At 40.9% G+C, this 16,417-nt stretch overlaps 1 protein-coding gene across 24 annotated transcripts in view; it reads left to right on the top strand.

The window, feature by feature from the left end:
- The window catches only part of KCNMA1 (potassium calcium-activated channel subfamily M alpha 1), an 871,895-nt gene that overhangs the window by 794,513 nt on the left and 60,965 nt on the right, over positions 1 to 16,417 (top strand). For all 24 annotated transcript variants that reach the window (XM_034777732.1, XM_034777731.1, XM_034777723.1 and 21 more), the window contains 2 exons: positions 1,186 to 1,410; positions 4,602 to 4,794. In XM_034777732.1, the coding sequence (XP_034633623.1) occupies positions 1,186 to 1,410; positions 4,602 to 4,794 (418 nt within the window). The remainder of the gene's footprint in view (positions 1 to 1,185; positions 1,411 to 4,601; positions 4,795 to 16,417) is intronic.

Here is a 16,417-nt window from a genome sequence, read left to right as displayed (position 1 = left end):
CTGCTCTCACACCAGTGTCAATCAGGAGTTACTGCATTAAAGTCATCAGAGTCAGAGTGATGTAAGTATAACCAATGAGAGAGGAGACTCAGACCTTTAGCCTCCAGACCTTATTGTGTTTGAGTTGTGGTTTGTTTCCCACATTCCCTCCATTTATACCCTCATTCTCCAGTTGTGGACACATTATCCTGAATATAATCACTTTATTCTTTTTCAGGTTGACCACTGTTTGCTTCTTAACTGGTTGTATTTTACAATTCACAACTATTCTTTTTACCCCTCGTACTAGAACATAAAGATTTGCTGTGCTAGAGCAGTGCAGATTTGAATACCAAAGTTAAGCCATCAGTATCCCGAACAGGTCCCTTCGCACCAAAATGAGAGTGGCAGAAAGATACATTCTTCCATGCTTCTCATTAGGTTAGAACCTTCCTCCTCCCCCCAAGTCTGCCTTTTCTCTTAGTTTTTAATTACTAGTTCACCATACAGTAGAGTGTCCTGAACTCTGAAATAAATCCACCATCAAATCACCAAATGCATGATGGGGGAAATTTAGCCCTCAGTTAAATCCAGAGTAACTCCAATCAATAGAGTGCTACAGGTTTATACCAACATATCTGAGCCCAGAATTTGATCATATATGTCTGCATTATACTGTCTGGGCTTGTCTATCCTTAAAATGCTACAGCAGCATAGCTGTAGCACTTCAGTGTAAGCACTGTTTATGCCCATTGGAGAGGTTCTCTCGTTGGCACAGGTAATCCACATCTGTGAGTGGCAGTAGCTAGGTTGAGGGAAGAATTCTTCCATCGACCTAGCACTTTTTACATGGGGACTTAGGTCAGCTTAACTATGCCGCTCAGGGGTGTGGCATAGTTTACACTGTTCACATCTTTGACCAATGTAGTCAAACCGACCTAATTTTCTGGTGTAGTCCAGGCCTCTGCCTGTGAACTGCAAGCTCCTGGTGGCAAGGATCATGTCTCCCTCTGTCTATACAGCACTGACCACACTCCATGCAAGATAAATAATAAATATAATAATGAATTACTAATGTCATCCTGCTTCACTGTGCATGAATGATATTGACAGGAAAGTACATTTTTCTTGGTTTAGAATTCAGTTTATGATTTATGCTTCTTTTTGCTTTATCTCCCCCTTCCCTTATTGTTTTTTCCCCCCCAGACACGGAGTGAAGCAGCGATGACAGTTTTAAGTGGTCATGTGGTCGTTTGCATATTCGGGGATGCTAAGTCTGCATTGATTGGCGTAAGAAATCTAGTGATGCCATTACGAGCCAGCAACTTTCACTACCATGAACTCAAGCACATTGTGTTTGTGGGTTCACTTGAATATCTGAAAAGGGAATGGGAGACACTACATAACTTCCCCAAGGTTTCAATCTTGCCTGTAAGTCCAAAGCCACGATATTGATACTTTTTTTTTTTTTTTTTTTACTTAGACACCAACTGGACAGATTCGTATTGACTTTGATCAGAGGCTTTTACTTTTGTCTGTTTATAGGCCTCAGGACTTAGCCCTTCCCCTTTACTATATCTATGAAAACTGAGCCCTGAGAGACCTTATTAGAAGAAATTTGCAGCACTGTTCAGTCCCTTGTCAAGGATGAATTTCAGCTGCTATCAAATGTATTAGCTGCGTTATCTATTGAACATTCACTCTAGTGCCCTGCGTGTAGCCAGTTCTGATGTTGTGATTTTTCTGACAGAATGACAGTACTTACTTATGACATTATTTATGCCTGGAAAACCTTTGAAAACAATTTTTATTATTTGTCTATCTATCTATAACTGTAAAGGCTTGATACATGCTGGCCTGCTAGCTCTCTTGTACAAAAGAGAACGATCACAGAATTTTCATTAAGAGCCCTTCCTTTTAAAAAGGGTTCACAGTTTGGTGGTAAGCATTTACTAAATACAGTGCGTGAAAACCTGGTCCCTTTAATAATAATGGTAAAACACCCATTGACTTCAGTGGGGTTAAGATTCATCCTCTGAGTCCAAAATTCAAAGGGCCTGATTCTCCACTCTCTCATATCATCATTCACACTTGTGCAGTGAGTGCAGAATGCTACCTCCAGTGTAAGTGAATGATTAATTCCAGTTCAGTATGGTTTTACACCCACTGTGTAAATGACTTCACAAAGCACAAGCAATGGAGACTCAGGCCCTTGGTTTGATAGCCGAAGTGATGCTCTGTGCTTTACAAAAGTTCAGTAAAGCAAGCTTGGCTGTTGTATTGTTTCAGCTTTTGGAATTCTTTAATCTTTACTTACCAGAATAAAAAAGTAGAATAGAAGTTTACCATTTCTTAGAATTTTTTTTTTTTATTAACAAAAATGCAAAGCCCAGAAGCTCTCAGAGACCAGTGATACATTTAGCCTAATGTGGGTATGGATGACAGCATTTATTGAATGGAAAGGCAGCTTTGCCCAATATATGCTGCAATTCATGGTTACTCCAATTTAAGATTTGTTGTTAATCTTTGTTTCTGTTCTGCAATTGCTGTACAGCGACATGGCATAGTTCTGTATTTAGTGCCTCACAAATGGCTTCAAGATCAAATTTTCCCTGTGAAAGATTTTTTTCCCCATAACTGCCAGCCCTGCAAATTCAGCCTGACATCTGAAAGTCAAGCCTCTTACCAGTAATAAAGATTCAGCAATCAGAACTTAGATGATAATATTCTTGATGATGTGTGAGAGAGCAGAATCCAGCTGTTACTACAGACCTATCCAATGTGAAATGTTATTTTTGTTAACAAAATAAGGAGATATTGTAAGGTTTGGATCCTTAGATCAAAAGAAATTTGGCTCCCTTGTACATATGCTTTATGATTCGGTTTTGAATTACGTGATTACACACTACTTTTTTTCTATGTGACCACTGCCTCATTTAGTATGAAGGATGGACGCACGTTGGGCAGAGTTAACGTTGCATGAAAACTTTAAATCAGGCATTTCCTAACTTTTGAGTGCCTGACTTTGCAACGTAAATAATGTTCTTCCAATGTATGTGTGGGAAGGGAGGGAAGATATGTGGTATGAATAAAGGACTGCAGCAGTAGGCCCATGTTCTTGTGTGAAAGCTCAGATAGTCAGCCTTGTGCCTGAAACTAGTACAGACACAAACATTGAATTAGTTTTCCTTTACAAGCTTCCTGGAGTTGTGCACTGGGCTGTGACTTGGGCTCTGCAAACTAGGGCACCATGCTTTTCACCAGGCTTAAAATTCAATCATCTTGTTTCTCCTAGAAGACGCTGTGGCTATGATCTGCAGCAAGTTGCTGCTGATCTGCCTTGGAGAACCACCTCCTTTTGGGGGGTGTTGGTGAGGGATTTGGGGGGAGATTTTCAAGGGCACAAACAGGAGTTGGGTGCCTAAATCTTATTGATTGTGAATGGAGTTGGGGCTCCTAACTGCCCTTTGTGCCATACAAAATCTTCTTCTTGAAAATGCTCCATGGAGATCAGCAGATATCATCCTTCCTGACTGTTCTGCATGAATGACCATGAGGTGAGGGGTTGGGGTCTTGTCACTCAGTGTTTAAGGAAGTTGGGGCTGGGCTCTGGGGACTCAGGGACACAACTCAGACAAAGGGAATGTTTAGTGTCTCCATCAGCATTAGGGTCTGTGGGTACCAATCTGTGGAAGCTGACTGAGCTGTGCCTGGCACACATATAAACCCACTTTTTATTGCACAGGGCTCTGAAAACTGCCCCTGGTACCTAGACATAGTACCTTTTGCCTTAAATAGTCCATATCTTAAGTTTCAGAGTAAGTATTGTCTTGTGTATAAAATGTAGCAGGTTAAGTGTTATATCTTGGTTGCCTTAGTTATGAAAAAAAAAAACAAAAAAAAAAAACCCACTAACTACCACAACATTTCATTTTAAATACTGCATTCTCTGATAGGTAATTGTAGCTCCAGGAAATATTATATGAATTGTGCACATTAACTTAACATCCTGTTTCTGTTTCAAAGGGTTTAATCACATAACTTTAAATATCAGTGTGTTTTGTTGGAAGAAGCACCAAAAACATGTATTGGAAAGGATTAACCTTTCTTGTGTATTGCTCCAGGTAGTACACATTTTAGAAAAATAGCTTCATCTTGATTGCAGTTAGAATGTGTAGGACACACAAAGCTTTCCTGTTTAAATTGTTATTTTTTCTTGCCCGAGACCTGTATGACCTGATATTAGATAAACAGACATTTAGAACACACCCCTCGTTATATTCAGAAAGCCAGAGGTTGCCACATGATAGTGACTTAAATCAAGACAATTTCAAGTCACAGATGAGATGTAGAATGCTGGCATTATTCCTATTTCTTGTTTGTTAGTAATAGCTTGACTGAGTATTGAGACTGAACCTAAAATGCTGCCATCAGCACCAACTACCCTTTAGATTAGCACACATCTCCTATTCCCTGGCACATAGTTAGACCAGCTTAATGTCAGAGCATAAAGAAGATACTTGTTAAATAATTTCCCAAAGCTCCTTCTCAATCTTTAATTTGTTTTTCTTTTTTTCCCTCTCTCTCTCCCCCCACCCTCTTTTTTTTTCACTATGCCGAAGGGTACACCATTAAGTCGGGCTGATTTAAGGGCTGTCAACATCAACCTCTGCGACATGTGCGTTATCCTGTCAGCCAATCAGAATAATATTGATGATGCTTCGCTGCAGGACAAGGAATGCATCTTGGCGTCACTCAACATCAAATCTATGCAGTTTGATGACAGCATTGGGGTCTTGCAGGCTAATTCCCAAGGTAAGGACTGCCCTATAATACTTCTCTGCCATGCCTACAGGGGACAGGACCTGGCAGGAAGAATATCCCTCACTCAGTAATTCAAAGAACCTTACATCAGCTTGCTTGACAGTTAAACCTGCTGATTGGTATGATGGCTTTTAAAGGGACAGTCACATAGTTTCCCTGCTGTATCACAAAGGAAATCTGGAGCAGTGGGGAATGAAAGAACCAAGATTTTAATTTTTAAATGTGTTGATCTTTCCTTTTTTCTTTTTTTCCCTTTCATCACTGATTGCTAAATCCACACAATTCTGTGCTTTCTAGTTCCACCAAATAAAGTTGCATTGTTACGCATGACATGGCCAGAGATGACTTATCTTCACTCTGGATGCAAAGTGGCATGATGGCAAATGCTGGCTGACAGGATTGTTTGCTGTGTACACCAGACGGCAGCCAAAAAATAGCCAAATGCCACACGGCAAAAAAGAAAAGGAAAAAAAAGACAATTTAAACAGAGGTTTCTTTACATTTTCTGTGCTTTCTTGCTCAAAAAGCCCCCCAGAATGAACTCAAAACTGATTTCTGCCCTTGGATTGGCAAGCACAGCTCCCATAAAGGCATGGAACAAGTCCTACAGTCTTCACTGAAGTCCATGGGCCTGATTCATAAGTACTCCAAGGCCATTTTACACCAACTATGCTGGTAAGCAGGCCTAAGACACCTATCTAATACCCTCAGTATAGATCCAGCCATCTTTAGTCCCTGCAGAAGTGCAGGCAAGAGTGGCCTCTGTTAAACCTTTTAAAATGATGCAGTGAGTTATCCTGTAAGCACCAAACTTACCCTCGAGGTACACAAGAACTGAGATTAAGACTCATCCGTGCATAGAGAGCATGGCTGGAAGGAAGGCCTCTTGTGATCTCTCCTTGCTGCTCTGTACAGTTTAGCACAAAATCTGTACTTGGGCTGAACTGTCACTGAAGTTAATGCAGTTAAGCCTGAACAAGGAGTGCGGGATTAGGCCCCGTAGGAGTGCCCCTCAAGAGCCTAATGACAGAATGAAAACCTAAAGCACATTGGTAAATTGATAGATTTAGAACCATGTTCTCAAATGGTGGGATTGTGAATGCTGGCACAAGAACCACTTGCTCACCTCAAATGTCATCAGCAGCAGTGGAGGAAGGAGTTCTGAATCAGAACTAAACCTTTGTAACTCCTTGTACATGGGCTAGAAAATATACCTTGTGTGAAAAAGTAATTACACTGTGGAACTCATTGCCACAGGATATCACAGAAGCCAAGAATTTAGCAAGATTCAGAGGGATTGGATATTTATATGGGTCACAAGCGGGGGAGATGAAATTTCATGCTCCAGAGTTTAAGCTAATCTCTAACTATTAGGCATCAGGATAAGACCTCCCTAGTGGGGCTGCCTGCTGTGGGGTTTCTTACACCTTTGTCCAAAACATCTGCTGCTGTCTGGGATATTGGACTAGCGGGACCACGGGTGTGATCTGGTATGGCAGTTCCTTCCAGAAGGTGTGCAAATAGTAATGGAGGGGACCAGTGTTTGTTTTGATGTATTTGTTTGTATTTTAATGGACATAAAGCAGATAGTTTTCCCCCCATGATCTGGCCTCCTTCCATAGGCTGGTGCAGAAGGGAACAGTTTGGTTATAACACATGGCCCTCCCCAACAATGTGCTGATCAGGAGCAAGCAGGGGAAATTTCTTCCCAGCCTTGTGCGCAAGACTGGGGGGTTCACAATCTGGGACTTAAAGTGTAGACTCAGTGGAAGCTTATCATAGCTCTCAGCTGGCACACACCTTTGTTTGCTGTGTGCATGAATCGGTCAGCATTCCCATCAAATGTTCCCTGGATCACGTAGCTCCTGAGCGGCAACATCCAAAGGAACAGAAAGTATCTGATCAGTCTGGTGCAGTCACAGACACATAACGTCACATGACACCAAGACAGGAAAAGGATATCCAGAGGGAAGAATCTGGGCAAGAGGGACCAGGCAAACTAGGAAAAACAATGTTCACCGTAGGCAAATCAACTGAGGGTAGCTGCAGAGGAGAAATCAAACTAACAGACAGCCATAGCTTTTCGAATTTCCATCACTGCAAGCACAATCAACTTCCAATCAGTTAGAAACATCACAGTAACTCACTGGCCACTCACACTGCCAGCTGTCCAGAAATAACCCATGCCACCCAGTGAAAACAGTAGAAAAGTGGCACAGTGACATGGAAGAAGGAACTATGCCCTGCCAAAGAGTTCGTTGCAGGCAGTCGAAGACAACAAAGGTCCCAGGACCCCAAATATCACTGTTAACCAGCTTTTATCATTCTACAGCCCTTTAAACTCATCCCTGAATCCATCATTACCAACATCTGAGCCTGACGCTGCAATGGTACCATTACTTCTCAGCATCTGGGGCTGTCGGGGAAGGCTTGCTTTCCTATCTCACTGAATGTTTTTTTTTTTCATTTGTGGCTCATATAGATTATTTGAACATGTGGAAGCTCCATTTTTAAAATCAGGCCTCCTTTCTGATTGCACCCACAATCTAAATAGTTGTGTTTCATGCACGTCAACTTAGCTCCATGTTGCTATGCTTATTGTGCTTCTGTGTATATTATTACATAAGCTAAGCAAGCTCACATCCTTATCCTTCTCTAATCATGCTTGGGTTTGTTTTATTTTTATTTTAAATTCTGTCTCCCTCCCTGCTGTAAGAGACCCCCCTCCATTTTGGCTAGCCCTATTTAGGATGACTAAAGAGCAGAAGCCTCCCCATTGTGTCCCAGCATTGAGGTTAGCAACAATCCCAGTCCTTGTATTCTTTGCCTGGAAAGACTCTGCCAGTGTAGAGAGGAATTTTCCCTCCCAGCAGGAACCACAAAAGCCCCAAATAAGGGGATACAAAGTTGGCTTTTTCAGAACAGAACTTCAGCCACAGTGCCATGACCATGAGTCAGAAATGGTGGAATGGAGTCATAGTCTAACCCTTCTTGGCACCATTCAGTGGAGGAGAAGTGGATTATGCTGTCTTTTATAAAAGGCTTGGGGGAGTTCCCACTGCAGCACACACTCCCCAGTGCCCCGGACACATTCTTCAGGCAAAGATCCATGTGCATTTTAAACAGGTGGCAGATTTATACAGCTTTTCCATGGAAGCAGACTTTTCTATGCATGCTGACTGCAGAATTTGGCCAATGACTTATTCCTCTGGCAACATATTTTAGGAAGGGTGAGAGGGGGTATTTTAAAAGCAAACTACTGGGTTGGAAAACAGTTACCATCTCAGTGTGTTGCACCATTTACGTATCTACAACTTCTGAATTGGTTACATTGCTTTCAACACAGGAGGTTTTCTTGAAAGATCTTGAATACTATGGCTAGGTTGTCAGACACAATTAGATCAAAAGGTGGCATAAACTTTGCAGGGAATTGTATCCAATGTGACATTTTGTCTATGAGATGCAGTTTTAATGTAGAGTAGGCACAACTACGGTGACAATTATATAAAGCAGGTGATCCAGCTTCTGCTGGTCAGCAAACAGTATAACAGAACCACTTTGCAGCTCCTTGTTGGCAACGAAGTGCCTTTATTTACAGTGAGTTGTCACTAGTTTTGCTTAAACATTCGTGTATTATTTAACACACTCATTTATCCAGGAAAACATTTCAATTCACATCAGCCTGTACAATCCCTCACCGTTGCCAAACTGGGCTTTTCTAGTTCTGAATATATGGTGTTTGAATTCATACCCAAATAAAGATTACCTTTGATACAGTATTGAAGAGGGAAGAGATAGCTGCATATGGATTAGGCGTCCCAATTTTTGACCAGGGAATTTACTTATTAGTTTTTGTAATGTTGTTTAAATAGCATCTGGGGTGTTGCCATGTAATCAGTACAATTCTGTGGTTAATGTTAAGTGCAATCTCACATGCAAAGCAGATGTATAATTTATGCTTGTCCCATCTAAAAAGAAAACAATATAGCAATAATTTCATTGATAGGTTTTTCTATGAGCAAGGAATGCCACCTGTTTGTTCATGTGAGGTTTTCCCACCACCTCTGACCCCTAGCTCTCCCCCTTCACACAACGACCTTTTCTTTTTAAGTTCTTGGCCTCCCAGAGATTTATTGGAGCAAATATGCTCTGTCTAGGGTGAAGGAGCTTTTGTGACCCAGAAAGAGAACTGAATGTGGTATGCGTGTATCTATCATGTCTTCAGTACATTATTTAAGATATATTTGTATGCAAATACTGCTCAAGTTTAGTGCGGTGTGAATGCTGAGGTACCCACTGCCATTTCAAGTAATCTTTTTTCTGACAGCAGTTGTCACTAAAATAAATGTTCATGAGTGGACTTTCGATTTTTTTTTTAATTGACAAAGCTTACAGTTAAATGTTCCCAGGCTTTGAACTTAACCAGGAAGTCTTTAAACAGCATGATTAAAAAATCAGCTTAAAAAGGGGGCAGAGGATATTTAATAATTGTTTGTGCATGTAACATGTAAATAAATGTAAACACATACTCTATAATCTCAATATTATATATGTGATGGTCCTTGGCCCTCAAATTCAGATCTGGACTCAGGCACAAACTTCCCAAAATTTCTGGGTATTTTGGATCCAGAGTTATATTTGGGCTTAACTTTTGTAGCACCATCAATAAGTAAGGTTGCCCAACTCTTCTCATTACAAAGACCCTGTTCTGAGCTGCTTATAACTTTGCCAAGCTTTAATCATTTGGGCAGGAGTCACCTATGCCAGGTGTCTGCCTGAGGCTGAACTGCTTTGGAAAGTTTCAGCGAAAACTATTTAACTGCTTCTGAAAACAAGGTGAGGGGGAAAAATATGCTGATGACATTTTCTTTGAGCTCTAGCACCTTCATGCTTTGAAGCAAGAATATAAAAATTGGTAGAGCATGGATGTGTGCGGATCTTGTGAAAATCTGCCCAAATTTGACCAAGTTATAAGCCTTTTAGAAATGTCAGTTTACAAACACTCAGTAGACTTCTTAGCGTTTAGCAGCTAAAATATCCAAAGATTCCATCCTCACTGAGCATGCTGCATCCCCTCACAGTCCCTACATGTGCTACACTCACTAAAGATTCCATCCTCACTGCCAGACTGCATATGTGCTATCCTCACAGAGTGACTGTGCATGCTCAATTCCCTTCACCTCTCCTATGTGTGACAGCACTGCATATGCACCATACCCACTCATTGACTGAGCACCCTTCAACTCAGGGCTAGAAGGGCAAAGCCAGGCTTTCCCTGTAATCACTGCTTCTGGTTGCTTTGGACAGGGGCGGGGCTGGGAGCCTGTTTCTCCTGTGGTCTCAATTTCTGGGTGCACCCCCACAAAGAAGCCTATGAAACAGGTATTGCAGAGCCAGCTACGATAGCCCTGTGCCAGCCAGGGATTCCCCCACAGTGAGACAACTGCTCAACTAGCTACCATTTAAGCCAAAATTACAGTCACTCTTCAAAGCTGAGGTGCATTCAACTAAACCAAAGGCAGACCACATAAGACCTGTCTTTTTATAAATGGGGCTTCAGCTACGAAGGGATTATATGTTTAATATACATTTTATCTGAAGCCTCATATATCCAATAAAGCTCTATGTGACCTGTTTGGTTTAGCTCGATGGCATTGTAATGTATGCTACAATTTGTATTGCAAAGGTTCAAGTTATTCCTATGGATACTTGCACACTTATTTAGTGTCATTTTTCCATAGCCAGCTTATCTAGGAGTGTGGTGGTTCTCCAGCATTTAAAGTCTTCAAGCTAGATCTTTGTTTTTGGGGGGAGAAAGGGGAGTTATAAACCGATGGTTTCAGCAGATGAAGGCCTGCTCAGGTAATTGAAGATTCCATTCTTCCCCTGATTCAGTGCTTAATTTGTGCCATGGCTTGCCAAACCTGAGCCCTAGCACCTCTAGGCTTGGCAGTTCATAGCCATGGCACCTCTAGGCTTGGCAGTTCATAGCCATGGCACCTCTAGGCTTGCTGCATCAATTATGAATGTAAAAAAAATTGTTTGAACCACAGCACCTAATTCTTTGAGCTCCGGCACCTCTTTTATTACAAATGAAGCACTGCTCTGATTTGCCTGACTGGTTCTGGTCTGCTTCCTTAAAGAGTCTGACCACATGCCATTGGGCTTCCCCTGTGGTTTGAGTTCCTAGTGTGCTTATATCAGTGTTCTTTTGCCCAGTTCTCATGCTGCAAATGCTGGGGTAATGTGGCCCACTTGTGTATATTGGTTTTTATTGCAGGACCATCCTCAAGAACCAAGGATATTTGTGAGCTTCCTAGGACTTCCCCTTAACTAGAAGCAGACTAAAATTCATCATTCCCATGAAGGGTTTGGTCCATCTCAGAGATGGTCTTTTGAACTCTGGGGCGGAGAAGAGGAGGGTCCGATAATGGAGGAGGTTCCTGGGGCATCATCTCCCCTAATTGCTTCTTCCTCCTTTCCTCTCTGTGTAACAACTGTGAAAGTGCAATTGACTGCTGCTGTATATTGGCCCATCACTTTGATATTTTGGGCTGCTGCATATTTATCCTCCTACTTATCTTCCTGTGACATTGAGTGCTCTAAATCTGGTTTTATCAGATTGCATGCTTCTTCTGAGCAACTGAAAGATTGTCCTTTGCTTTTCCTTGTACCCAGTACAGCATTTTAAATGGCCATTTCCTCAGTGAGGAGAGTAAGTGATCGCCAAGCCCTGTTTTTAGATTTGTCTCCTAGGTTATTTCACAAAGCTAATATTGTGCTACACCCAGATCCTAAATCCTGAACATGCTATTGGATTTACAGCTAATCCAGTTTACATCATTGCCAGTTTTCCTCTAAGCCTCACATTATGCCAGAGGAGGCTACACTGCATTGTCTGACTGTCAAAGATGCCTTCCCCTACTATTTGAATATCCTTTTAAAAAATCACCATGGCTGTTTCTGGTCCTTTAGGAAAAGCCCAAGGGAATAGTGATCTCTGGTTATCCACATGTTAATCCAAATGGCCCAGAAATTTTCCAGATGGCCCAAAACCTATATGCAAACCTGTTATAAATGAGCCCAAATGCCAAGGCCAGGAGGGCTTAAAGTATATCCCACTAGAGAAGCAGCTGCTTTTATGGCTTCCCTTCAAAATGTCTCAACTGCTAAAATGAATAAAGCTGTGAGTTCACATTTAGAAAGCATTATTCTCTCAGCACACAGACTCATCCTGTGCCTGATTTGGGACAGCAGTGACCCAGTCATTATCTGACTAACTCCTCCTGTTGACTGCTTGTTAGTCTCCATAAATGGAGCTGTGCAGAGGTACTTCCATGATGGAGAAAGAAGGTCCTCATGTGTATTGCTTTCTCAGATCCCTGCTGATTCTCACTCCATCCCTCTTTATTCAGTGTCTTTATTTTATAGATAAATATTTTGTAGAAAGGACCATGAAAAATTCGATCCATGATGAATGCGCATGCACCCCAAACAGTCATACTGCTTCCAAACCTCCAGGGTGCATGACTCTTAAAGTGTGGATCTGCACTGGCAATGTATTGCAATAACTCCAGTCACCCTTGTTTCTCCTCCCTCTGTTCCCCACTCTTCCTCCCTCCCCACAGGAGTATTTATCGAGTGCTCCCACACAGCATTTCACTTTCACAATATTTTCCTTTTGAAATTTCACGTAGTGGGAATTTCACTTGTTGTTTTACCCACCAGACAAACCAAGCTGAACACAGAATATTTGTCTTCAGTTGTAACTAAAACTGTTATTTGGCTTCCTTCCCAAAAACCAGGAAGACAATTATACTTAACTGTTTAGAGATTTATAAATGCTGTACTAGAGTAGCCTCTGGGTAGTAACTTTAGATACTTGGCCCAATAATTTTCTTTTATTGGTTAGTGATTTAGGTCTTATTTTGACTCCTATATAATAAGAGCAGCACATTTCATTAAAACCGCTTACTAAACAATAAAGAAAAGCCAGCTTATGGCTCCAAGCAGGTCTAAAGTACTGAAAGGAAGGCTATACAATAGCATTTCTTCCATGGATATTACAAGACAGATAACTGTAGCAGTGCAGATGTATTTCAGCATAGCAATCATAGCAGCTGTTTTCTGAATGACTTCAACTTATGAGAATTTTCCCTAGGAACAGTATTTCACCACATGAGAGATCTTTGTAAGGCCTCCATTTACAATCCTTGTAATGGATCCTCAAACAAAAAAGAATCAAGGAAAAAAATAAAGTAAAGAGGAGGGAACACCTGAGTAATATGTTTCTCATTCATCATGGAAATGATGGGGGGGGAATCATACAAAATCAAGTAAATATATTCAAAAAATTTACACATGCTTTACAATGTAGCAGATTACACAGGTTAAAATAACTTTGAATAGGAAAAGCTTAAGGTTTTGATCTAGTTCTTTTTGAAGTTGGTGTTTTCACCATCAATTTCCAAGGAAGCAGGAGCAGGATCTGATTGAGAGGACAGAAATACACCTTGGAGTTGTTTGTTAGTCACTGAGTTAGATTTCACTAGATTTGTTTCACAATGACTAGATACAGTAGTTGTAAAATTACTGCCCCCTTTTGGGGCCCAATCTTGCACCCTGTATGCAGGAAAACTCCCATTAAAACTAACATCAAGTTTAAGTTATATCCCATTAGTAATTAGTGTTTTCTTTTTTCTACTACACGTCAATGATTGTTGATCTTTTTTTATCCCAGAATTGTTAAATGAAAATCATCTACAGGATTACCAGTATTAGAAGTGAGAAAATGTCTTTACTTATCCCTTCAACATTGTCTAAAAATACTTGGTCAGTAAAGGTTCTCTATCAGTTCCAAGCATTGCAATGGTGAATATGTAACACTTGCATGCAATGTTGAATTGCAATATGTTGGATATGTTTCTGAGAAGTTCAAAAAACAAATAGTTGGAAATTAATTTACATCATCAATATTTATAGAAGATGCTTTTTTGCTGCATGTTGAATATTGCTACTTTCTTGTCTTGTGTCTTAGTTTAATGTTGTGAAGTACAGAATAGCCAAACATATAAGACAAACACAAGACATCCTTCAGAACCCATAACACTGATAATCAGCATATCAGGTTTGCCATGGGAACTTTGTATATAACAACCAAATTCCATTCCCTACACAAAGCAAGGGGGACCTGTGCAACTAATCGGGGAATGGAATTTCCCCCTTAACCAATAGCCAGTGTATACAGCAGCTGAATTTTATGGATCTTGATTGTTCACGTATCCACCAGCCATGTTCACTCACCAGCCTGCCCCAAAGACAGACATATCCACCCTATGGTGCTCTGCAGAGAGCAACTATGAAGCAGAGCGAGTGCTTAAGGGCATGCAAGAATGTGGATTAACTCTAGATAGCCTCTTTGTGATTTCCACATACAATCAAAGGTGAAAGGTTAAAAAAAACCCTGAGAACATGACATCTGATCAGCCCTGAGAATCTATTTTTAAATACCTGGGTTTCAATGTTAATAAAGCAATTTATTACTCAATTTCAAAGATGAGAAAAAGTCACTTCTGGCCAGTTTTTAAAATAATTCTGTAGTTTTTGCGAGGGATTGCTGGATGCAGCTGGTTCTTATAATGTCTGTTGAGTAGACTCTGCAGTCATAAATGTGATGAAGTTAGTGTGAAAGTTCATGATATAAAAAGATCAATGATGTTTATTGTGCAGAAGTACCGTAAACCACTGGCTACAAATCTGATCTATCCTAAACCTAGAATTGACCTTTACTTTAGGGTGAGGGAAATGGTTACTCTTAGAAGGGTTTGTGATTTCCTACTGGGCAAAGTTATTTTAATTTCCAAGAGTTTAGATATCTATCATCCTTTCCTATGTCTAATAACTATAGACATGTGGATAAAGGGTGTGTATAAATGAATGTCTCTTTTGGATGGCACATATACAAATACATCTAAAATGTAAGAGTGGAATATTCTAAAGGACTCGTCTGTAGCCCAACTATGTTCCCATTCAAGCCAATAGGAGTTGTACCATTGACTTCAGTGGGAGAACAGTTAGGCCAAAGCTGAACACTTCTAAAGCTCACATTAAAATGTCAACTATTTATTATGTATTCAGATTTATATCACATTATAGAAAAGTGCACTTATCCCAGGTAGAGGGAAGATAAAAACAAATGAATAAAATGACCAAACACTGAAATACTTGGGATTAATTTTCAAAAGGCCCTAAGTGAGTTAGGAACCTTCGTTCCATTTTCAAAAATGACTTAAGCACTTAAGAGTTTGGTCTTATTGAAAGTCATAAGTGCTTAAGTCTCTTGAAAAATAGGAGTTAGGCTCCTAAATCAATCAGGCCATTTTGATAAATTATATCCATAACCAAAACCAGAACGTCCCTATACTCTTACTGGCAAAAAGCTAGGATCACCCATGAATGATTCTAGGAGCTTTAATTCGAGGCTCATGCCTAGTTAAGAACATTCTTGCATTGCATATTTCATGGCTCATCCTGGAACATTTGCTGCCATGGCTGTCTTCCCTTTTCCTTAAGGCATCCCAAAACACTCTGACAGGGATCTCCTGCTGAGTTTACTGATTAATCCCGCACTGGCCAGCTGAAGTTGGGCTGAGGTTGGGTTTTTTTCAATAGTCAATTGGCAGTTCCTTTTTGACAAACATATTACAAGTCTTGAGCTGGGCATCCTCAATGAAATAAAATGTTAGGGGTGCTCAAAATTCCTCAGCACCTACCCCACTTCAGCACTTTGCTCACATAATACTATTCAGGTTCCAGGGCTTCTAAATAGCAATAAAACAACAGAGCATTAACTGCCTTCAAGACAAAAGTAAAAATAAGCCCAGATCGTTTTGGCATCGTCCTTATTCTAGATGGTGAGTTGGTTGGCTATTATTATTTTATTTATTTATAGTAAAGACTGCAGCTGGGATCAGGGCCCCATTGAGCTAGGCATTGAATACACACATAGGATATGTCTACACTACGAAATTAGGTCGAATTTATAGAAGCCGATTTTATAGATATCGGTTTTATACAGTCGGTTGTGTGTGTCAATGGCAGACAAGCGATTCGTGTCTTTTTACCTGGGTTACCTGTGCAGACAACATACCACAGCAAGCATGGAGCCCGCTCAGCTCCCCGTCACCATATGTCATCTGGGTGCCAGCAGATGTGGTGCTGCATGGCTACGCAGCAGCAACTAATTGCCTTTTGGCAGTAGACGGTGCAGTATGACTGGTAGCCTTCATCGGCTATCTGGGATCTGGCAGACATGGGGCTGTATTGCTACACAGCAGCAGCCCCTTGCCTTTTGGCAGTAGATGGTGTATTACGATTGATATCCGTCATCGTCGTATTCCAGTTCAATCAGAGGCACCTGGGCAGACATGCTTTGTCTCCTGGAGACTCAGTCCTGCCGGCAGTCCTATTGAATCATCTTGACGATGATGGCTAGCAGTCGTAGTACAGTATCTTCTGCCAAGCACCCAGAAGATGCCAAGGGCTATCAGTCATGCTGCACCGTCTGCTGCCAGCTTAACATGTAAAAAATAGATGTATTCATTTGCTTCCCCCT

This window comes from Trachemys scripta, chromosome 7 (genome assembly GCF_013100865.1).
Source record: "Trachemys scripta elegans isolate TJP31775 chromosome 7, CAS_Tse_1.0, whole genome shotgun sequence".
Classification (NCBI taxonomy): domain Eukaryota; kingdom Metazoa; phylum Chordata; order Testudines; family Emydidae; genus Trachemys; species Trachemys scripta.
This window is presented reverse-complemented; position numbering and strand designations above follow the sequence as displayed.